General features: G+C 32.2%; 3 protein-coding genes across 3 annotated transcripts; 1 reads left to right on the top strand and 2 right to left on the bottom strand.

The window, feature by feature from the left end:
• Positions 1-5,305: 5,305 nt before the first annotated feature.
• On the bottom strand, positions 5,306-24,328 carry LOC103866375. The gene is made up of 2 exons (XM_033291868.1): positions 24,294-24,328; positions 5,306-6,015 (listed from the first exon to the last, which is right to left on the bottom strand). The coding sequence occupies exon 2, from the start codon at positions 5,948-5,950 to the stop codon at positions 5,525-5,527; it is 426 nt and encodes a 141-aa protein (XP_033147759.1). The 5' UTR covers positions 5,951-6,015; positions 24,294-24,328; the 3' UTR covers positions 5,306-5,524.
• LOC103866376 lies at positions 6,029-8,167 on the top strand. Its single transcript, XM_009144281.3, has one exon. It carries the CDS (start codon positions 7,633-7,635, stop codon positions 7,981-7,983), a length of 351 nt encoding a protein of 116 aa, XP_009142529.1. The 5' UTR covers positions 6,029-7,632; the 3' UTR covers positions 7,984-8,167.
• LOC103866377 (protein disulfide-isomerase like 2-1) lies at positions 8,708-11,195 on the bottom strand. Its single transcript, XM_009144285.3, has 11 exons — positions 10,948-11,195; positions 10,743-10,827; positions 10,555-10,652; positions 10,405-10,460; positions 10,040-10,157; positions 9,927-9,954; positions 9,739-9,830; positions 9,484-9,640; positions 9,272-9,396; positions 9,079-9,178; positions 8,708-8,981 (listed from the first exon to the last, which is right to left on the bottom strand). The coding sequence occupies exons 1-11, from the start codon at positions 11,097-11,099 to the stop codon at positions 8,907-8,909; spliced, it is 1,086 nt and encodes a 361-aa protein (XP_009142533.1). The 5' UTR covers positions 11,100-11,195; the 3' UTR covers positions 8,708-8,906.
• Positions 24,329-25,004: the final 676 nt, after the last annotated feature.

Genomic DNA, 25,004 nt, shown 5'->3' on the forward strand with positions numbered 1-25,004 from the left:
TGATGGAATGACTCCAAGTTTCTATAGACAACATTGGGATGCAATCAAATCAGGTCTCATTTCTTTTATTAAGATTTTCTTTGAGCAAAATAGATTGGATCCCAAGGTTAACCAAACCCATATCTCTCTCATACCAAAGATTGAGAACCCTGCTACAATCAAGGATTACAGACCGATCAGTTTGGCTAATGTCGCTTATAAAACCATCTCGAAGATCCTTGCTGAAAGGTTGAAACCATGGCTGAATGATATAATTACTGAGAATCAATCTGCTTTCATTCCAGAAAGGCTCATCACAGATAATGTTCTTATTGCCCATGAGTTAATGCATTCATTACATACTAAAAATCTTAGCAATAAATTTATGGCTTTAAAGTTAGATATTGCTAAGGCTTTTGATAGAGTTGAATGGAAATTTATAGATGCAGTGATGGAAAGGATGGGCTTCTGTCAACAGTGGAGAAGATGGATTATGCTGTGCATTACAACGGTCACATACTCGGTGTTGATCAACGGGGAACCCACAAAAATTATAAAGCCAAGTCGTGGACTCCGTCAAGGTGATCCAATTTCTCCCTATTTGTATATTATCTGTACTGAAGGCCTCTCTAGATTGATTAAGCAGAACATTCAGAATCAGAAGATCCACGGATTCAAGGCGTCGAAGAGTGGTCCTGCTATCTCTCACTTGCTCTTCGCAGATGATTCACTTGTCTTTTGCAAAGCAACAGAAGAAGAAGGTCGTCACCTCTCTGCTATTCTCGCCACGTACCAGAAGGCATCAGGACAGGAAGTGAACTATGCAAAGTCTGCCATCTCTTTTGGAAAAGGTACACCTTCAACAGTTCAATCAAACATATCTAACATCTTTGGTATCACAAAAATTGGAGGGTTTGGTCGTTACTTGGGGCTTCCTGAGCAGATAGGAAGAAAAAGAAAAGAAGCTTTCCATTTTATTGTTGACAGGATTAAAAATAAGTTAGACAGTTGGTACTCAAAATTCCTTTCTCCTGCTGGGAAGGAGGTTCTACTAAAGGCGGTAGTTACGGCTTTACCAACATATACTATGTCCTGTTTCCTATTGCCAAAGACGTTGATTCAGGAAATCACTAAGGCAATGCGGAAGTTTTGGTGGTCTGCTTCTCCAGACAAGCATTCAATTTCGTGGATAGCCTGGAACAAAATAACGGCTTCCAAAAAAGATGGTGGGTTAGGATTCAGAGATATGATGGCTTTTAATAAAGCGCTGCTTGCTAAACAAGCATGGAGGTTAGTTACACGTCCCTCATCTTTACTTGCTCGTGTTTACAAGGCCAAATATTACAGGAAAACGGGTTTCATGGAAGCACGTACTTATCAAAGTTCAAGCTTAGCTTGGAGGAGCATTATCCAAACGCAACCATTGCTTAGAAAAGGAATGCACTGGGCTGTTGGCAATGGTGACCAGATCAGAGTCTGGCAGGACAACTGGCTGCTTGGAGATCCACAACCAACGCCAACAGGTCCTGGTAGGTCCTTTTACCCTAATCTCAAGGTTAAGGACTTGTTTTCCCCTGGAGCATTCTCATGGAATCAACCTCTGCTGAATCAATTATTTCAACCTGAGGATGCACAGAGAATATTGCGCCTTCGCCCAAGCATAACCGGAGCTCAAGACTTGTTGTATTGGAAACTCAGTAAAACAGGATCATACACAGTTAGGTCGGGCTACTATGTGCAGAGGGCGCTTGACAATGAAAATGCTCAGCAAGCTCAGGTCATTCCCTCTCCTTCTTTGCAACTACGAAATCAGCTCATACAGAAAATTTGGACACTGAAATTACCACCTAAACTCAAAAATTTTTGGTGGAAGGTGCTCCACAATGGCTTACCAGTTGCAGAGAATCTACATAGAAGGGGCTGCAGGGTTAATCCTGAGTGTCAACTCTGTGGAGAAGGTATGGAAACAATAGCTCATCTGCTATATAAATGTCGAGTATCTAGAGAAATTTGGCAGTTAGCTTATCCTGACCTCTTCCAGAGCCTAGATCCTGATACTAATCTCTTGACGTTTGTCCACAAAATTGTAAATGAGGATACAAGAGATTTTCCAAGTAATCTAGCTTGGTTTATAGGGTGGAGGATATGGAAGATGCGGAACAGGTTATTATTTGATAATAACCGGGAACATATCGTAAATGTCATCAAAGCATCTTTCATGGATTTCAATTTGTGGAAGGAGGCTATATACCATAATGAACCTACCTTCCCAACTCAGGTTAGAGATCATCGACCGTGCTCCATCATTGATGTCCTCCCGCAAGAATCAATGCTTTACTGCATTGCTGATGCCTCTTGGAAGTCTGAACATGAAGCTGTAGGCATAGGGTGGTCCTTATACAGTCGACAAGGCACTCTCATTATGCAAGGAAGCTCAGCAATTGCAACAACAAATTCAGCCTTTGAAGCCGAGGCAGTGGCAACTTTGCTAGCTGTTCAACAATTACATAAACTGCACTACAAAAATGTTATATTTCTAGGTGACAACGCTCAGTTGTTTAAAAGCTTGAAGCCTAATCGAGGATGTGAAAATACTGCTCGACATGAAGCTTCTGTGATGGTGCAAGACATCCTCAATCTGGCCAAGCTAAATGATTACTCTTTCAAACAGGTCCCTAGGAATTTAATTTACCATGTTGATCAATTAGCAAAGAGAGCTAGACTATCTGAACAGGAATATGTAATAGCTTGGCTCTCACCATAAACCATTGTACTTGTCTTCAATGTTGAATAAAATGAAGTTGTCGCCAAAAAAAAAAAAAAAAAAAAAACTGAATATTTAAATCATCAATAACAAAATTTTCAATGTGAAATCTTTAATAAGTTTATAATTTATAAATGTTTTTGAAAATTCATTGAAAGTTTTAATATTAAAATATTTATGTAATCTTATGGTATATAGTATAATCTATATATATATATATAAATATATATGTTTTATTATTAAATGATATTTTTTACTCATATGGTTTTAAAATAATGTGTATCTTCTTATAATATTAAATAAAAGTTCATATTAATACAATTTTATGATCATTTGTAACTTATTATGACAAAAAAAAATCTATTGATCACAAAATTTTCAGAGTGGGGATCTTCAAATTTCTAATAATTTATAGACGTTTTGAAAAATTCAAAATATAACATATAAGAAAAATTATAAATGTTTTTATTATATATTTAATGTGATTTTTAAATATATTTTAATAATATAAAATTTAAAAAAAAGAACTAAGATACAAAAACTGTTATCAAATATTTATTATTCATTATAATTAATTTTCACATATACGTTAATCATATTAGGTAATTTCGTAGCTTTTATTTAAGGAAAGTGCAAAACATTTTTTGGTACGTTATTTATCAATTCGATAGTTAGTTTAATAAAAAGTGTAATATAAGTTAAGATAGACCAACCTATTTTTCTAGGAATAGTATATTTTGTATAGTTATTTATTAAATAAGAATTTATAATCATACGGTTCTATGATCGTTCATATCGTTTTATAACAAAATATTTAAATCATCGATAACAAAATTTTCAATCTGAAATCTTTAATAAGTTTATAATTTATAAATGTTCTTGAAAATTCATTGAAAGTTTTAATATTAAAATATTTATGTAATCTTATGGTATATAGTGTTTAATATATATATATATATATATTTATTTATTTTATTATTAAATGATATTTTTTACTCATATGGTTTTAAAATCATGTGTATCTTCTTATAATAAAAATGTTAAACCATTGATCATTAATTTTTAACATAATAATTTTAATAGTTTTAGTCATTTATTGTCGTTTTTAAAAATTCAAAATATAACATATACGAAAAAATCTAAATTTTCTTTTTATAGCTAATTTGATTGTTTAATTTATTTTAATAATATAAAATTAAACAAAAAATGATGGAGGAGATATACATTGTTATCAAATCTTTATTATTAAACTCATTAATTGTCATATATGTATTAGTCATTTATGGTAATTCCGTAGGTTTTATTTAAGGAAAGAAAATATCATATCATATCATTATATCATATAGTTTGACCAACTTATATATCTAACAACATATAAAAATCGAATGTGGACCTACTTATTTTTCAATTGAATGTAATTGACTACCTAATTGAGTGACACCTATGCATTGGGGCCTCTTTTAATTAATACAAAATTGAGGTTACATCTTTTCAAATGTTCCTCAATTAATATATAAGGGATTCCATAAAATTATTTCCATAATGCTCTCATATATGATCAACTAGTGCATTTCGAAGTAAGAAATGATTCTCTTTATTTTTTATTTGTAGATTACGAGCCCAAAATTGTTGAAATCGGATATCTTCATAATATGGCTGCTGATAGTTTGATATCATCAAACGAAAAAATCCTTGATCTTTTAAACGAAAGTACAACAAGCAGGGAAAGAGATCATGAGATGATTGAATTACGACTGCAAAATGAAGCAAAAAAGTTAGCTTTTAAAGAAGTAAAAGAGGAAAATAAAATATTGCTAAAAAACTTAGCTTCTATCAATGATGTTAATATTCGTGAATACATTCGATCTGAATAAGAAAGAATCATACGAAAAATGCGTCAAGAGCAACAACAACAATCATCTTTGGTTACACAAATTTGTTTGGACAATATTTTGGAGATTTTGGAGGTTCCGGAGCAAATTTGGCATACTATTAGTGTTGTTATAATATTTAAATTTGAGTAATAATTATGTCTTCATGTGTCTTTTTAATAAGTTTGTATTATGGTTTTTTGTAATATTCTTGTTGTTTAATTCTAGTTTTAAAATATTATAAATCTTGTTTTAAATTTTTTTATTTAATTTCATGTGTAAAAATTAAATTTATAAAATAAATTTAAAATATTTATGAGATATAAAAGTTTTAAGGATTAAAAAAATAAACAAAAAAATATTTAAGAATTATAAATATGATGTATAATTGTAAGGACCAAAATGCAAATAAAAGATGAAACTTCAAATTTGAAGTTTTGAAAAGTGAAACTCTATATTTGGAGTTTCAATTTTCAAAACTTCAAATTTGAAGTTTTGAAATTCCTTTTTGGAGAGCAAAAAACTCTATATTTGGAGTTATAGAGTTTCTTTTGGAGATGCTCTTAGAGACTTGATGCTTTGGACACAACCAAGTACTCGTAACTTGTACAGTGTTCTTATAATTGGTCGGTATCCACAAAATCATAACCACAAGTAAAGATACGATTGTAGTTGGTCAAGCAAACCAAATGTCAACCAAATACTTATATTATTCGAAAACATTACACTAAATTATTCTCCATGCCAACACCTCATAAATGCAAACCATTTTATAAAAGGCTGGATCCACTATTATTTGATTAATATAGTATTTGATAGTTTCAGAACTGTAACTTTAACACAGATTACAATCACAACTTTAACATCGATAATCCCCATATTTTGTTTTAGTGCAACTAAATCGATGTAATTACATAAGAGGTGAGAGTTTTATAGAATCAGCCGAAAGCTTAGGTACGTCGCGGTGTACGAGAGACCCCTGCGCCATCAACATGGATTTGTAAATCTCCACCAGCTTCTTCTCATCATACTCCCTCGACGCTAACCCCGACCCGTACCCATATTCACCGAACCCGTAAGACGACTCAATGACCCGAGAATTGGCGAAGCTCAGCATCATATTGACGTAAGCATCTCGAAGCCACGTTAAAAGCTTCTTAGGCGACGCCTTTTTCAAGACCCTCAGCTTCGGCACTATCTTGATCCTCCAAAACCGTCTCTTCCGGGTGGGATCAAACTTGACTCGCTTTACGTTTCTCCCACCAGATTTGGCCCTCTTCGCCGATCCATCAACCCTTTCGTATCCTCTAGACTTCTGCCAATACCTTATCTTCATCGCACTCTCTCACCGTATATATGTAATTGTATTTATTATCTACAGATCTAGAGAGAGAGAGAGAGCAGTGGGGAGTTTTAGTTAAAGAAAGGGAGACTTCTTGGTTTGTTTATAAAGAGCATGGATCGATGTATTTGCATATTCGATTACGTAAATATCATGCGATATACTTAATTAATTATTTTTATTCCGAAATAACAAAGTCTTTCATGTAGGACAACTTTTAAAGTTACTAAGCATCTATCGAGTTTCTCATCCGACAAAACAACGAAATTATCATATTATCCAGAATGAAAAGTCAAGACTAAGCTTTTAATTAAAAAGCATAAAAAGATATGTATCATACAGCAAGATGATTGCTGTTGCAATAAATGTTTGTAACCCCCTGAAAGAATTTTAACCCTTGGATCTCTTTTCGTCCCTTCTGATCATGTGAATTGCACTTTTCTTTTTCTCTTTCTGGATGATGATTTAATGTTTGTTTTGGACCTTGGTTTAATCATCAATTGGGAATATGACATACCAGTCAAGGAAAAATTTGTTTCTAGTATTTTAAATAGTATATGTGTGTCAGCGTATAATAATATGAAATATGGGAACGTAAAATTTGAATGCAGAGAGACTGATATAAAGGACCAACCAAAGATGAATGTTTCATGCTGCTTTTTGTGCGCTTATTATAGAAAATGGAACAAAGAGTGTGACGACTGACGAACCAACTACACAACAGTACAACACCACCAACTCCTTGCATGTCACTTCTGTGGTTCCGGAGTGTGCAATGTGTATAGGCCTTACTCAAAGTTGGCCTATAATTGATTTACAAAAGCCCTAGTGCCCATTCTGCTGAATGCCTAAAGAGGACTCTATGAATTAGGATTGATCCTTTAGCAAACCATATCCACATCATAACTGGATCTATGAAATTTTACATAAGATAAACTCGGACACTAGAAAAGACACCAACTTACATTTTTGGTCCACATTATGAAGATATCCTTATTTATTTGTTAGCTGATAAAACTGAAACTGAATCCAAACAAAACAAAAACTTAATCAAACTGTATGGAACTAATCTATATGATTTTTTTTTGTCTTTTATGAGATTAGTAGTTGTTTTTATACAAAACAGAAAGAACTCCAACTAAAACTGGAATCAACACGTATAATAACGTATGCACAGTCTCTTCATAATTACAACTGTAGAAATTAGACATTTTAGATTTAATTAACAGTTTTTTGTTTGTGCATGCATGACAGCGTATATTTAAAGGAATCATTTAAATTTTTTAACTGTATTGAAAATGAACAGCTGCCATATCGTAAAAAAGAATATAGTAATATACATATTCAACAGAATGGTTGTATTACTACCTAAACGAAAAACAAACAAGTACAGTGAATCCAGAAAAGTACGTGAATGTGACGGTAGATTTAGTAGGACAGGTGGTTCAGGTATCCTAAGCTAGTAGTGAGCTGTAAATGCATGTTGATTACAGTTTTACTAATATAAATAAAAACTTAATTTTATTTAAACGTAAAAAAACAAAAACTTCATTAGAAAATAACGACAAAAAGACCAAACAGGAGTTCGAGTTCTCCACCGCCTGAATTTCTTTCTGTATCTTTTGCCATTTCTCCTCGAGTCTAATTAACCCGAACGCCCCGGAGCAAGGGAGGAAATGGCCGGCCAAGTTGGGTATGGATCCGGGTCGGGTCAGAGAACCTACGTCGTTGACCGGAGGACAGAAATCGTGAGCGGTAAAGGCTACGGCGTTGGAGGAAGTAATCAGATCTACGGGACTCAAGATTTTCCTCCGTCTTTGCAGACTCCGCCGGGAGAAGTGGCGGCGCGTAGGAGCAATGCATCGTCGACGAGGCCGTCTTGGGGTGTAAACGATGCGGAGATGAAGAGGAAGAAGAGAATCGCGAGGTATAAAGCTTATACTGTGGAAGGAAAAGTTAAATCGACTTTCAAGAATGGATTCCGATGGATTAAGAATAAGTGTTATCAGATTGTTCATGGTTTTTGACTTTGCTTTGTATTCATTTTTTCTCGACTGAGTTTTTGTTGAAGGCTGTCTCTCCCTCCGTGCATGCGGTGGTTGCCGGCTTTTTAAGAATATGAATAGTTTTGCTCTGTTTTTGCGTTCTATTGGGACTTTAATTTGATTTTACGGTATATGTTGTCACATGCATTATGCATTTCGAGTACTATTTACTCTTTCATTAAAGCTTGGGGAAATCATTTTCACAAACTGAACTATGTTTTACAATCAAGTACACGATGTGTCTATGAGGTAGGAATTATAAATGGAGATAGTGCATGTACAAATTCAAAATTTGCAGAGGAAAAAATGTTTTATTATGATTTTAGATGTGCCAGATTTATAATTTGTATCGGATGAGGCTGGCCCATTTTTGTTGAAAAGTAGTCTCCTTCGGTTGAAAAAGGCCTTTTAAATAACTTCAAGTTTCTTTCATTGAACATATACAAAAACTACAGTGGACATTTGAGATTGCATTTGATATTGGATTTGATTGATAACCACAATAACAAAACTACCAAGAGCACATGTGATCTTCTTAGTAACCGGAGTGTTACTTTTAAAGAGGGATGTATTCACGCAGAGATTAGTTGATGTTCATTTGGAGAATTGGTATTACTAATAGTACTGTGATAGATGAACCTTTTCTTTTTACTGATTCATATAAGTGTACCATGCATTGGGCAACTCACATTAGAGAATTTATAAGAGCTGAAAATTTGTAACTCGCATTAGAGAAAAGCAAAAACAAGTTTTTTTTTTTATGATTTATCGTACGAAAGACAAGAAACTTGGTTCAAAAGAACAACCACAAATCTCGACAGACAGACATAAGACCTCCAAAACACCAGGTTCGTATCAGTTATATAAAGTCTATCGACGACTCCTATTCTTCAATCTTTAGGCTTCTAAGAAGAAGCAACGAACGTGTTCAGGATGTTTCTCTTGAGAGTCAACTCATCAGCTTTCACCGGACTCATCGACTGCACCCAAAACACAACAAAAATGTCAATACAAAAGTCTCCATTGTTTCTGGACTGTAAAGCAATATGCAATAAGAAGAAGAAATGATGTTCAGACCTTGCTAAGGACGCGTCCAAGCCGCTCAGCTTCTTTGGTAGCATATCCTGAACCTTTTTCTATGTACTTCTTTGCGAGTGACGAGTAAAGCTTTCCATACCTATTATATAGAAAGACCATCATCATTTAAGCTCAGGAATTAAAAGAAACTTTACCATCCGTATTTGATTTAAACGCTATTACTACAACATACCTTGCTGTGGAGCCCTTAAGGTTACTAGCTTCCTCTTCAATGCGAGACAAGATTGCCTTCTTCTCATCTTCACTGGCTGCAACTAGCTCCTTTACCAACGCATCTAAGCTTTCAACTACACCAGCCTATATCAAAAAAAAGATATCAACAAAAGCTTACAAAAGTTAGATTGAATTCTGTGATTCTACAAGAGACATGTTTTTTTTTATTACCTTTGAAGTAAGCTGCCCTTTACTGTCTCTGCTGGTTCCAACTTTCTCATTGATGAAGGTTACAAAGTCATCCAAATCCCGTCCACCGTCATAATCTTGACCGGCTTTGTTGTCCTTTGGGAAGAACTTTAATGTTGGGAATCCACTTACTCCATACCTGTGGAGCAAAACAAAGGTTATCTGTTTTCATCCTACGGTTCTACGAATATAATACAGTAAATATCAGTGAAGTAAAAAAGTCCTTGTAAAACTTACTTCTCGCCAAGGCTCTTGTGTGCATCAGCATCCAAGTTGGCTATGACTACACCATCTTCCTGCTTAAACACCGTGGCTACCTTTTCATATACCTGACGAATTAAAAAAAAAAACACAACAACATTAGTAAGAAAGGAAAAGTAGACTATTGTTATCACAAAAGTAGACAAATGGTTGAGAGAGTATACAGGAGCGAGGGACTTGCAGTGGCCGCACCTGGAAGATGTAAAACTCAGAAATTAGAAAACGGCATGAAAAGCAAAACCATGAGACGGAAGAAAGAGGTAGTAGTAATAGTTACCATGGTGCATAAAACTCGACCAAGACATCTTTGTTCTGATCCAGTACAATCTCATCGAAGTTATCAGGTGTTAACACAACTACATTCTGTGGAACTGCAGCTAGTTTGACATTGGTACCTGAAAACATATTTGTTCAGCAAAAAGAAGTTGTTTGCAGCATAGGTGTAAGTACACAAGAACAGTTATGACTGAGGATTAGAAACAAGAGTAAAAATGAATAAAAACAAGTCTAAGAAAACAAATCAAATCAAATATTCTCCAGAAACAAATGATTATGAACAATTCGTCAGCTTAATATAACTCATAAATAATGCCTAAACATTAGACTAGCTTAAATATCAGTATGATGAAGGAGAGAGAGTACCTCCTTCCTTGTTGACAAATTCAGCCAAAGCTTCAGCATTGCGTGGACCCTCGTACCTGTTAAATAAATATACATAAGAAAACTGTATATCCAATAATAGATTAGCTTCAAGAATCATATTTAAAAAAAAAAAAAAAAGTAGGTGAATACTTTTGGGGTTCAAGGGAGCCTTTAGGGAACCACTTAATAGTGGGATATCCACTAACATCATACTTAGTGCAGACACCCTTATGCTCATCACAATCAACCTGCAATACAATACACACACACACAAGTTAATAAGTAAAGAAAATCAAATCAATCTGTATAACAATGGAGAGTGGTCTTGAGACAATGACCTTAGCAATCAAGACAGACTTAGCCTTCTTGAAGCTGGCAGCAAGCTTTTCATACTCTGGAGCTAGTTTCTTGCAGTGCCCACACCTATTTAATCAATCAGTAACCATATAAGACTGCGATCCACAAATCAAAACATTCCCCCCAGATAAATCTACGAATCTAATACTTAGGAATATCACTGAATAGCTAGAATGATCCAATTACCAGGGAGCGTAAAACTCGACGAGAGCTCCTTTATCTTTACCAACCTCCTTCTCAAAGCTATCCTCCGTCAGCACAACCACATCGTCCGCTACAGCTGACACCACCAGCAACGCCACCAAGGCTAAGCCAAACCAGATCTGAGATTTCGCCATTCTTCCTTCTTTCACGGTAGAACAAGTGCGCTCTGTTATTAAAAACGTTTTCCCTTAGAGAAGAAGATACATAAAAATGAGTTTAAAAAAAATTCAAATGATGACATGGCGTCATCTGAAACGTCCATTTATAACGAACGGTGATCGATGGTTCTTTCTACGTGGCTTGGTTACATGTCCGATGATGACTGGTTTGCCCACTCCACATCTTTCACGGACAAGACGAGCGAATAAGTCTTTCCAAAACTGCTAGGAAGACCCTCAACTTTATATAAAGTTTTGATATACGCCTCTACTTTTAAATTTTGTCAAATCTAACCACCCAATCCAAAACATACTATCATTTTAGTTACATTTCTAACCTTTTCACTTTATAATTTGATCACTTTTGACTAAAAACTTAAGAAATGTGCAACCTAAAAAGATCCAAAGACTCTATCACTTTATTTTTCTTTACGGAAACATCGAGTTCGGGATGGAGCTTAACTCGGCTCTCTGTAACTCACTGATAAGCTTGTACTCAAAATCCGGAGCTGAGTAAGTTTTCAAGAGCACGGGTAATTTCGATGTACACTACGGTGTACAATGTGTACGCCTGATGTACATTGCGCCTGGGTGTACGCACCGTTGTACAAGGTGTTGAATTTTTCTCAAAATCTAAAGGTTACCTCTACGAAAATATTTAATTTTTCAGTAAATATTTTATATATGGAAGCCTAATGATCTTTAATGATGTTTTAAAATTTATTAACACATTTACATTTATATTAATGTATATTAAACTCTCTTTCTTGGTACACATGCATCGTTTTAACTTTTTGTCAATTAATTTAGTAAAACTTCATAATACTCCATAATTTGGTGGACTAACCACTATAAAATCGTTATTTGCTAGAGAAATGGAGACAACAAAAGTTTCAAACCTCTTTGAACTTCATCATATGTTGGTGAATGATGCAACTATGCATTAAAAAAATATTTTCACTCCTAAATTTTTTTCAAAATCTATGGGTTAACCCCTACGAAAATATTGAATTTTCGGTAAATGTTCTATATACTGAAGCATATGATCTTTAGTGTTGTTTTAAAATTTCTAAACATATTCTAAATTTGTATTAATGTATATTAAACTATCTTTCATGGTACATGAACATATATTTTAATTTTTTGTCAATAAATTTAGTAAAATTTCATAATAGTCCCTAAATTAATGGAATAACCAATATAAAATCGTTATTTGCTAGAGAAAGGGAGACAACAAAAGTTCCAAATCTCTTTGAACTTCATTATATGTCGGTGAAGGATGCAACTATGCATTAAAAAAGTATTTTCATACTTTTGATTTTTTCTCAAAATCTATGTGTTAACCCCTACGAAAATATTGAATTTTCGGTAAATGTTCTATATACTGAAGCCTATGATCTTTAGTGTTGTTTTAAAATTTCTAAATTTGTATTAATGTATATTAAACTCTCTTTCATGGTACATGAGCATCGTTTTAATTTTTTGTCAATTAATTTACTAAAACTTCATAACAGTCCCTAAATTGGTGGACTAACCACTATAAAATCGTTTTTGCTAGAGAAAGAGAGACAAAAAAAGTTCCAAACCTCTTTGAAATTCATCATATGTCAGTGAAGGATGCAACCATGCATTAAAACAGTATTTTCATATTTTTGAATTTTTCTCAAAATTTATGGGTTAACCCCCTACGAAAATATTGAATTTTCGGTAAACGCTATATATTCTGAAGCCTATGATCTTTAGTGTTGTTTTAAAATTTCTAACCGCATTCTAAATTTATATTAATGTATACTAAACTCTCTTTCATGGTACATGGACATCGTTTTAATTTTTTGTCAATTAATTTACTAAAACTTCATAACAGTCCCTAAATTGGTGGACTAACCATATAAAATCGTTATTTGCTAGAGAAACGGAGACAACAAAAGTTCCAAACCTCTTTGAACTTCATTATATGTTGGTGAAGGATGCAACTATGAATTAAAAATCTATTTTCATATTTTTGAATTTTTCTAAAAATCTATGGGTTAACTAACCCCTACGAAAATATTGAATTTTCGGTAAATGCTCTACATACTGAAGCCTTGATCTTTAGTGTTGTTTTAAAATCTCTAAACACATTCTACATTTTTATTAATGTATATTAAACTCTCATTCGTGGTACATGGGCATCTTTTTAATTTTTTGTCAATTAAATTAGTAAAACTTCATAATATTCCCTAAATTGGTGGACTAACCACTATAAAATCGTTTTTTGCTAGAGAAACGGACACAACCTAATGTTCCAAACGTCTTTGAACTTCATCATATATTGGTGAAGGATTCAACTATGCATTAAAACAGTATTTTCACACTTTTGAATTTTTCTCAAAATCTATGGGTTAACCCCTACGAAAATATTGAATTTTCGGTAAATGCTCTAAATACTGAAGCCTATGATCTGTAGTATTGTTTTAAAATTTTTAAACACATTCTACATTTTTATTAATGTATATTAAACTCTCATTCATGGTACATGGGCATCGTTTTAATTTTTTGTCAATTAATTTAGTAAAACTTTATAAGACTCCCTAAATTGGTTGACTAACAACTATAAACTCGTTATTTGCTAGAGAAACGGAGACAACAAAGTTTCAAACCTCTTTGAACTTCATCATATGTTGGTGAAGGATGCAATTATGCATTAAAACTGTATTTTCATATTTTTGAAATTTTCTCAAAATCTATGGGTTAACCCTACGAAAATATTGAATTTTCGGTAAATGCTTTACATACTGAAGCTTATGATCTTTAGTGTTGTTTAAAAATTTCTAAACGCATTCTACATTTTTGTTAATGTATATTAAACTTCATTCATTGTACATGGGCATAGTTTTAATTTTTTGTCAATTAAATTAGTAAAACTTCATAACAGTCCCTAAATTGGTGGACAAACCACTATAAAATCGTTATTTGCTATAGAAACGGAGACAACAAAAGTTCCAAACTTCTTTGAAGTTCATCATATGTTGGTGAAGGATGCAACTATGCATTAAAACAGTATTTTCACACTTTTGAATTTTTCTCAAAATCTATGGGTTAACCCCTACGAAAATATTGAATTTTCGGTAAATGCTCTAAATACTGAAGCCTATGATCTGTAGTGTTGTTTTAAAATTTTTAAACACATTCTACATTTTTATTAATGTATATTAAACTCTCATTCATGGTACATGGGCATCGTTTTAATTTTTTGTCAATTAATTTAGTAAAACTTTATAAGACTCCCTAAATTGGTGGATAAACCACTATAAAATCGTTATTTGCTAGAGAAACGGAGACAACAAAAGTTTCAAACCTCTTTGAACTTCATCATATGTTTGTGAAGGATGAAACCATGCATTAAAACAGTATTTTCATATTTTTGATTTTTTCTCAAAATTTATGGGTTAACCCCTACGAAAATATTGAATTTTCGGTAAATGCTATATATTCCGAAGCCTATGATCTTTAGTGTTGTTTTAAAATTTCTAACCGCATTCTAAATTTATATTAATGTATACTAAACTTTCTTTCATGGTACATGGACATCGTTTTAATTTTTTGTCAATTAATTTAGTCTATAAAATCGTTATTTGCTAGAGAAACGAAACAAAAAAAGTTCCAAACCTCTATGAACTTCATAATATGTTGGTGAATGATGCAACTATGCATTAAAACAGTATTTTCATATTTATGATATTTTCTCAAAATATATGGGTTAACCCCTACGAAAATATTGAATTTTCTATAAATGCTCTATATACTGAAGCCTATGATCTTTAGTGTTGTTTTAAAATTTCTAAACACATTCTAAATTTGTATTAATGTATATTAAACTTTCTTTTTTGGTACATGGGCATCGTTTTAATTTTTTTGTCAATTAATTTAATCTATAAAATTGTTATTTGCTAGAAAAACGGAAACAAAAAAAGTTCCAAACCTATATGAACTTCATAATATGTTGGTGACTGATGCAACTATGCATTAAAATGTATTTTCATATTTTTGAATTTTTCTCAAAATCTATGGGTTAACCCCTACGAAAATATTGAATTTTCAGTAAATGCTCTGTTAGGCCTGGGCAATCGGGCGACCAAGCGGGTGTCGGTTCGGGTTCAATCGGGTTATGGGTTTTCGGTTGTAGAAAAAACAGCACCATTCAGATTTTTAAAGAATACGGGTCGATCTCGGTTCGGTTTATAGTCGGGTTTGGTTTGGGTATTGTAACACCACAAAGTTGCAACAAACCCGTAATGCATTCGGATATTGGTTCTTGATCGGGTTTCGGTTATGAAAACACTATATTTTAATTGTTTTGTAGTGATAAACACTTAGTAGTTGGTACTCTTGCTCTGTATGGTCAACAATTACAATCATCCCATTCGTTTTCATCTCGAGTCAGACACATACTCGGCCTCGAATTTTAAACAAAACTTGCATGCAAACGTCAGACACATAAAGAAACACAATCAAACTCATAAGTCATAACACATGTGACACAAAAGTGAATGCAACTTTAAAACTTTATTAGAGTAGAAGTGATACAAAGATCACCATTATTGAAATGAAAAACAAAACAAAGATCACCATTATCCAACTGAAAACCAAACAAAAAGCAACAAGATTCAGTGAAATAAAAATAAACTCTTTCAAACTTCAAACTCCATCCTTCAACCTTCAGAAACCAGACTTCAATCATCAAGATTGTGAGCTTCAAACTCTGATAATGTAACTAAGGACCTCGGATTGATTACTTTCTGTGTAAAGAGGTGGAATGGCTTGTCAAGTCTAAGGATTCGCAGAGACATATATAGGAGCTGGAATAAAGGTTCCAAGTTCGAATCGACGATAGAATCATTGAGGATATTTGATTTTCGGGTAATGGAAAGGATTTCGGATTGAATATAGGGAAGTTGAGATTTTGGAAAAGTTTGATTGAGATTTGCGAAGAGAATCTGGGTGTACATATTCTCTCGATTCGCAATTGAAAGAAAGAGGGGTTAGGTTTGAGTTTGTATCGGGTATTGGTGATTAACAATTGGTTGTCGGGTTTTTACCCGATCCGACCCGACACCCATTATAACTCTGAAACATGAACCGTATGGTTTATTTATAAAATCCGAAACCGAATCGAACCGCTTTTATCGGACCGGATACCGATCGGTTGTTCGGTTCTCGGATATATTGCCCAGACCTATGCTCTATATACTAAAGCCTATGATCTTTAGTGTTGTTTTAAAATTTCTAAACACATTATAAATTTATATTAATGTAAATTAAACTCTCTTTTACGGCACATGGACATCGTTTTAATTTTTTGTCAATTAATTTAGTAAAACTTCATAATACTCCATAAATTGATGAACTAACCACTATAAAATCGTTATTTGCTAGAGAAACGGAAACAAAAAAAGTTCCAAACCTTTATGAACTTCATAATATGTTGGTGAACGATGCAACTATGCATTAAAACAGTATTTTCATATTTTTGAATTTTTTCTCAAAATCTATGGGTTAACCCCTACGAAAATATTGAATTTTTGGTAAATGCTCTATATACTGAAGCCTATGATCTTTAGTGTTGTTTTAAAACTTCTAAACACATTCTACATTTTTGTTAATGTATATTAAACTCTCATTTATGGTACATATGCATCGTTTTAATTTTTTGTCAATTAAATTAGTAAAACTTCATAACAGTCCCTAAATTGGTGGTCAAACCACTATAAAATCGCTATTTTCTAGATAAACGGAGACAACAAAAGTTCCAAACCGCTTTGAGCTTTATCATATGTTGGTGAAGGATGCAACTATGCATTAAAACTGTATTTTCATCTCTTTAAATTTTTCTCAAAATCTATGGGTTAACCCCCTACGAAAATATTGAATTTTCGGTAAATACTCTATATACTGAAGCCTATGATCTTTAGTGTTGTTTTAAAATTTCTAAACACATTATACACTTGTATTAATGTATATTAAACACTCATTCATGGTATATGGGCATCGTTTTAATTTTTTATCAATTAATTTACTAAAACTTCATTACAGTCTCTAAATTGGTGGATTAACCAATATAAATCGTAATTTGCTAGGGAAACGGAGACAACAAAAGGTCCAAACCTCTTTGAACTTCATCATATGTTGGTGAAGGATGAAACTATGCATTAAAACACTATTTTTCATATTTTTGAATTTTTCTCAAAATCTATGGGTTAACCCCTACGAAAATATTGAATTTTCGGTAAATGCTCTTCATACTGAAGCCTATGATCTTTAGTGTTGTTTTAAAATTTCTAAACACATTCTACATTTTTGTTAATGTATATTAAACTCTCATTCATGGTACATGGGCATCATTTTAATTTTTTGTCAATTAAATTAGTAAAACTTCATAATAGTCCCTAAATTGGTGGACTAACCACTATAAAATCGTATTTGCTATAGAAACGGACACAACAAAAATTCCAAACCTCTTTGAACTTCATCATATATTGGTGAAAGATACAACTATGCACTAAAACAGTATTTTCAAATTTTTAAATTTTTCTCAAAATCTATGGGTTAACCCCTACGAAAATATTGAATTTTCAGTAAATGCTCTATATACTGAAGCCTATGATCTTTAGTGTTGTTTTAAAATTTCTAAACACATTCTAAATTATATTAATGTATATTAAACTCTCTTTTATAGTACATGGGCATCGTTTTAATTTTTTGTCAACTAATTTAGTAAAACTTCATAATACTTCCTAAATTGATGGACTAACCACTATAAAATCGTTATTTGCTAGAGAAACGGAAACAAAAAAAACTCCAAACCTTTATGAACTTCATAATATGTTGGTGAAGGATGAAACTATGCATTAAAACAGTATTTTCATATTTTTGAATTTTTTTCAAAATCTATGGGTTAACCCATACGAAAATATTGAATTTTCGGTAAATGTTCTACATACTGAAGCCTATGATCTTTAGTGTTGTTTTAAAATTTCTAAACACATTCTAAATTTGTATTAATGTATATTAAACTCCTTTCATGGTACATGGGCATCGTTTTAATTTTTTGTCAACTAATTTAGTAAAACTTCATAACAGTCCCTAAATTGGTGGACTAACCACTATAAAATCGTTATTTGCTAGAGAAACGGACACGCCAAAAATTCCAAACCTCTTTGAAATTCATCATATGTTGGTGAAGGATGCAACTATGCACTAAAATAGTATTCTCAAATTTTTAATTTTTTCTCAAAATCTATGGGTTAACCCCTACGAAAATATTGAATTTTCAGTAAATGCTCTATATACTGAAGCCTATGATCTTTAGTGTTGTTTTAAAATTTATAAACACATTCTAAATTTGTATTAATGTATATTAAACTCTCTTTCATGGTACATGGGCATCGTTTTAATTTTTTGTCAATTAATTTACTAAAACTTCGTAACAGTCCCTAAATTGGTAGACAAACCACTATAAAATCATTATTTGCTTGAGAAACGGACACAACCTAAAGTTCCAAATCTCTTTAAACTTCATCATATGTTAGTGAAGGCAGCAACTATGCATTAAAAAAATATTTTCATATTTTTTATTTTTTCTCAAAATATATGGGTAACCCCTACGAAAGTATTGAATTTTCGGTAAATGCTCTATATACTGAAGTCTATGATCTTTAGTGTTGTTTTAAAATTTCTAAACACATTGTAAATTTGTATTAATGTATATTAAACTATCTCTCATGGTACATGGGCATCGTTTTATTTTTTTGTCAATTAATTTTGTAAAACTTCATAACAGTCCCTAAATTGGTGGACAAACCACTATAAAATCGCTATTTTCTAGAGAAACGGAGAGAACAAAAGTTCCAAACCTCTTTGAGCTTCATCATATGTTGGTGAAGGATGCAACTATGCATTAAACCAGTATTTTCATCTCTTGCAATTTTTCTCAAAATCTATGGGTTAACCCCCTACGAAAATATTGAATTTTCGGTAAATGTTCTACATACTGAAGCCTATGATCTTTAGTGTTGTTTTAAAATTTCTAAACACATTCTAAATTTGTATTAATGTATATTAAACTCCTTTCATGGTATATGGGCATCGTTTTAATTTTTTGTCAACTAATTTAGTAAAACTTCATAACAGTCCCTAAATTGGTGGACTAACCATTATAAAATCGTTATTTGCTAGAGAAACGGACACGACAAAAATTCCAAACCTCTTTGAAATTCATTATATGTTGGTAAAGGATGCAACTATGCACTAAAATAGTATTTTCAAATTTTTAATTTTTTCTTAAAATCTATGGGTTAACCCATATGAAAATAATGAATTTTCAGTAAATGCTCTATATACTGAAGCCTATGATCTTTAGTGTTGTTTTAAAATTTATAAACACATTCTAAATTTGTATTAATGTATATTAAACTCTCTTTCATGGTACATGGGCATCGTTTTAATTTTTTGTCAATTAATTTACTAAAACTTCGTAACAGTCCCTAAATTGGTAGACAAACCACTATAAAATTGTTATTTGCTAGAGAAACGGACACAACCTAAAGTTCCAAACCTCTTTGAACTTTATCATATGCTAGTGAATGATGCAACTATGCATTAAAAAATATTTTCATATTTTTGATTTTTTCTCAAAATCTATGGGTTAACCCCTACGATAGTATTGAATTTTCGGTAAATGCTCTATATACTGAAGCCTATGATCATTAGTGTTGTTTGAAAATTTCTAAACACAATGTAAATTTGTATTAATGTATATTAAATTATCTCTCATGGTACATGGGCATCGTTTTAATTTTTTTGTCAACTAATTTAGTAAAACTTCATAACAGTTCCTAAATTGGTGGACAAACCATTATAAAATCATTATTTGCTAGAGAAACGGACACAACCTAAAGTTCCAAACCTCATTGATCTTCATCATATATTGGTGAAGGATGCAACTATGCATTAAAAAAGTATTTTCAAATTTTTAAATTTTTCTCAAAATCTATGGGCTAACCCCTACGAAAATATTGAATTTTCAGTAAATGCTCTATATACTGAAGCCTATGATCTTTAATGTTGTTTTAAAATTTCTAAACATATTCTAAATTTATATTAATGTAAATTAAACTCTCTTTTATGGTACATGGACATCGTTTTAATTTTTTGCCAATTAATTTAGTAAAACTTCATAATACTCCCAAAATTGATGGACTAACCACTATAAAATCGTTATTTGCTAGAGAAACGGAAACAAAAAAAAGTTCCAAACCTTTATGAACTTCATAATATGTTAGTGAAGGATGCAACTATGCATTAAAACAGTATTTTGATATTTTTGAATTTTTCTCAAAATCTATGGGTCCCTACGAAAATATTGAATTTTCGGTAAACGATCTATATACTGAAGCCTATGATCTTTAGTGTTGTTTTAAAACTTCTAAACACATTCTACATTTTTGTTAATGTATATTAAACTCTCATTCATGGTACATGTGCATCGTTTTAATTTTTTGTCAATTAAATTAGTAGAACTTCATAACAGTCCCTAAATTGGTGGTCAAACCACTATAAAATCGCTATTTTGTAGAGAAACGGAGACAACAAAAGTTCCAAACCTCTTTGAGCTTCATCATATGTTGGTGAAGGATGTAACTATGCATTAAAACTGTATTTTCATCTCTTTAAATTTTTCTCAAAATCTATGGGTTAACCCCTACGAAAATATTGAATTTTCGGTAAATACTCTATATACTGAACCCTATGATCATTAGTGTTGTTTTAAAATTTCTAAACACAGTATACACTTGGATTAATGTATATTGAACACTCATTCAAGGTACATGGGCATCGTTTTAATTTTTTATCAATTAATTTACTAAAACTTCATTACAGTCCCTAAATTGGTGGATTAACCAATATAAAATCGTAATTTGCTAGGGAAACGGATACAACAAAAGGTCCAAACCTCTTTGAACTTTATCATATGTTGGTGAAGGATGAAAGTATGCATTAAAACAGTATTTTTCATATTTTTGAATTTTTCTCAAAATCTATGGGTTAACCCCAACGAAAATATTGAATTTTCGGTAAATGCTCTACATACTGAAGCCTATGATCTTTAGTGTTGTTTTAAAATTTTTAAACACATTCTACATTTTTGTTAATGTATATTAAACTCTCATTCATGGTACATGGACATCGTTTTAATTTTTTGTCAATTAAATTAGTAAAACTTCATAACAGTCCCTAAATTGGTGGACTAACCACTATAAAATCATATTTGCTAGAGAAACGGATACAACAAAAATTTCAAACCTCTTTAAACTTCATCATATATTGGTGAAAGATGCAACTATGCATTAAAACAGTATTTTCAAATTTTTAAATTTTTCTCAAAATCTATGGGTTAACAACCCCTACGAAAATATTGAATTTTGAGTAAATGCTCTATATACTGAAGCCTATGATCTTTAGGGTTGTTCTAAAATTTCTAAACACATTCTAAATTTATATTAATGTATATTAAACTCTTTTTTATGGTACATGGGCATCGTTTTATTTTTTTGTCAATTAATTTAGTAAAACTTCATAATACTCCCAAAATTGATGGACTAACCACTATAAAATCGTTATTTGCTAGAGAAACGGAAACGAAAAAAATTCCAAACCTTTATGAACTTCATAATATGTTGGTGAAGGATGCAACTATGCATTAAAACAGTATTTTTATATTTTTGAATTTTTCTCAAAATCTATGGGTTTAACCCCTACGAAAATATTGAATTTTCGGTAAATGCTCTATATACCGAAACCTATGATTTTTAGTGTTGTTTTAAAATTTATAAACACATTCTACATTTTTGTTAATGTATATTAAACTCTCATTCATGGTACATATGCATCGTTTTAATTTTTTGTCAATTAAATTAGTAAAACTTCATAACAGTCCATAAATTGGTGGACAAACCACTTTAAAATCGCTATTTTCTAGAGAAACGGAGACAACAAAAGTTCCAAACCTCTTTGAAATTCATCATATGTTGGTGAAGGATGCAACTATGCATTAAAACTGTATTTTCATCTCTTCAAATTTTTCTCAAAATCTATGGGTTAACCCCCTACGAAAATATTGAATTTTCGGTAAATGCTCTACATACTGAAGCCTATGATCTTTAGTGTTGTTTTAAAATTTCTAAACACATTCTAAAATTCTATTAATGTATATTAAACTATCTCTCATGGTACATGGGCATCGTTTTAATTTTTTGTCAATTAATTTAGTAAAACTTCATAATACTCCCTATATTGATGGACTAACCACTATAAAATCGTTATTTGCTAGAGAAACGGAAACAAAAAAAGTTCCAAACCTCTTTGAACTTCATCATATGTTAGTGAAGGATGCAACTATGCATTAAAAAAATATTTTCATATTTTTGATTTTTTCTCAAAATCAATGGGTTAACCCCTACGAAAGTATTGAATTTTCGGTAAATGCTCTATATACTTGAAGCCTATTATCTTTAGTATTGTTTTAAAATTTCTAAACACATTGTAAATTTGTATTAATGTATATTAAACTATCTTTCATGGTACATGGGCATCGTTTTAATTTTTTGTCAATTAATTTAGTAAAACTTCATAACAGTTCCTAAATTGGTGGACAAACCATTATAAAATCATTATTTGCTAGAGAAGCGGACACAACCTAAAGTTCCAAACCTCTTTGACCTTCATCATATATTGGTGAAGGATGCAACTATGCATTAAAAAAGTATTTTCAAATTTTTAAATTTTTTTCAAAATCTATGGGCTAACCCCTACGAAAATATTGAATTTTGAGTAAATGCTCTATATACTGAAGCCTATGATTTTTAGTTCTGTTTTGAAATTTCTAAACATATTCTAAATTTATATTAATTTAAATTAAACTCTCTTTTATGGTACATGGGCATCGTTTTAATTTTTTGTCAATTAATTTAGTAAAACTTCATAATACTCCCTAAATTGATGGACTAACCACTATAAAATCGTTATTTGCTAGAAACGGAAACAAAAAAAGTTCCAAACCTTTATGAACTTCATAATATGTTGGTGAAGGATGCAACTATGCATTAAAACAGTATTTTCATATTTTTGAATTTTTCTCAAAATCTATAGGTTAACCCCTACGAAAATATTGAATTTTCGGTAAATGCTCTATATACTGAAGCCTATGATCTTTAGTGTTGTTTTAAAATTTATAAACACATTGTAAATTTGTATTAATGTATATTAAACTATCTTTCATGGTACATGGGCATCGTTTTAAATTTTTGTCAATTAATTTAGTAAAACTTCATAACAGTTCCTAAATTGGTGGACAAACCATTATAAAATCATTATTTGCTAGAGAAACTGACACAACCTAAAGTTCCAAACCTCTTTGATCTTCATCATATATTGGTGAAGGATGCAACTATGCATTAAAAAAGTATTTTCAAATTTTTATATTTTTCTCAAAATCTATGGGCTACCCCTACGAAAATATTGAATTTTCAGTAAATGCTCTATATACTGAAGCCTATGATCTTTAGTGTTGTTTTAAAATTTCTAAACATATTCTAAATTTATATTAATGTAAATTAAACTCTCTTTTATGGTACATGGGCATCGTTTTAATTTTTTTGTCAATTAATTTAGTAAAACTTCATAATACTCCCTAAATTGATGGAGTAACCACTATAAAATCGTTATTTGCTAGAGAAACGGAAACAAAAAAAGTTCCAAACCTTTATGAACTTCATAATATGTTGGTGAAGGATGCAACTATGCATTAAAACAGTATTTTCATATTTTTGAATTTTTCTCAAAATCTATGGGTTAACCCCTACGATAATCTAGAGGCCGCCATCTTCTTGTTGATCTCTCCACCGCTGGCAAACTTGAGCGTCATGCCTCCTCCTCCGCCTTTTCATCCTGCCTCTTCCGCTGTCTGTTCGTCCAGCTTCCTCCACCTCGCTTCCTCCACGTCGTGAATTCTCCGTCCTCCTCCATCAAGCTTCTCTGCCTCCTCCAACTTTCTTTACCAACACAAAAACAAATCAAAATCAAAACTCACACACACAGAGAGAGAGAGAGAGAGAGAGAGAGAGAGAGAGAGAGAGAGAGAGAGAGAGAGAGATGTAACCGTGACAGAGCCAGGCACGGGAGAGAGAGAGAGAGAGATCCGGCATGGCATAGAGGAGAGAGGAGACCGGTCGTGGCTCTCGCCTTCTCTAGAGCGAGGCATGTGAGAGAGAGAGATCCGGCATGGCAGAGAGGAGAGAGGAGACCGGTGGTGTCTCTCGCCTTCTCTAGAGCGAGGCACGGGATAGATCGAGAGAGAGAGAGAGATCCGGCATGGCAGAGAGGAGAGAGGAGACCAGTGAAATCGGAGGCGTTAGAGATACCGAATAAGGGGAAAAAACAAAAAAAACGTAACCAATTAAGCGCCGACACGTGGCGACATATGCCCACCCCTAAAGAAGGACGTGGCTGCAGGAGGTGGGAGAAAACTCTCCTTTATTATTATAGATGGGCATCGTTTTATTTTTTTGTCAATTAATTTAGTAAAACTTCATAATACTCCCAAAATTGATGGACTAACCACTATAAAATCGTTATTTGCTAGAGAAACGGAAACGAAAAAAATTCCAAACCTTTATGAACTTCATAATATGTTGGTGAATGATGCAACTATGCATTAAAACAGTATTTTCATATTTTTGAATTTTTCTCAAAATCTATGGGTTAACCCCTACGAAAATATTGAATTTTTGGTAAATGCTCTATATACCGAAGCCTATGATTTTTAGTGTTGTTTTAAAATTTATA

The sequence above is a fragment of the Brassica rapa genome, chromosome A05 (assembly GCF_000309985.2).
Source record: "Brassica rapa cultivar Chiifu-401-42 chromosome A05, CAAS_Brap_v3.01, whole genome shotgun sequence".
NCBI lineage: Eukaryota > Viridiplantae > Streptophyta > Magnoliopsida > Brassicales > Brassicaceae > Brassica > Brassica rapa.

Excerpts from the sequence above, each read along its gene's own strand:
- LOC103866375 (XM_033291868.1), bottom strand. The coding sequence starts at position 5,950 with ATGAAGATAAGGTATTGGCAGAAGTCTAGAGGATACGAAAGGGTTGAT.
- LOC103866376 (XM_009144281.3), top strand. The coding sequence starts at position 7,633 with ATGGCCGGCCAAGTTGGGTATGGATCCGGGTCGGGTCAGAGAACCTAC.
- LOC103866377 (XM_009144285.3), bottom strand. The coding sequence starts at position 11,099 with ATGGCGAAATCTCAGATCTGGTTTGGCTTAGCCTTGGTGGCGTTGCTG. Across the intron at positions 9,831-9,926 it reads ACTGCAAGTCCCTCGCTCCT|GTATATGAAAAGGTAGCCAC; the intron begins GTATACTCTCTC and ends TTAATTCGTCAG. Across the intron at positions 9,641-9,738 it reads CACAAGAGCCTTGGCGAGAA|GTATGGAGTAAGTGGATTCC; the intron begins GTAAGTTTTACA and ends TTTGCTCCACAG.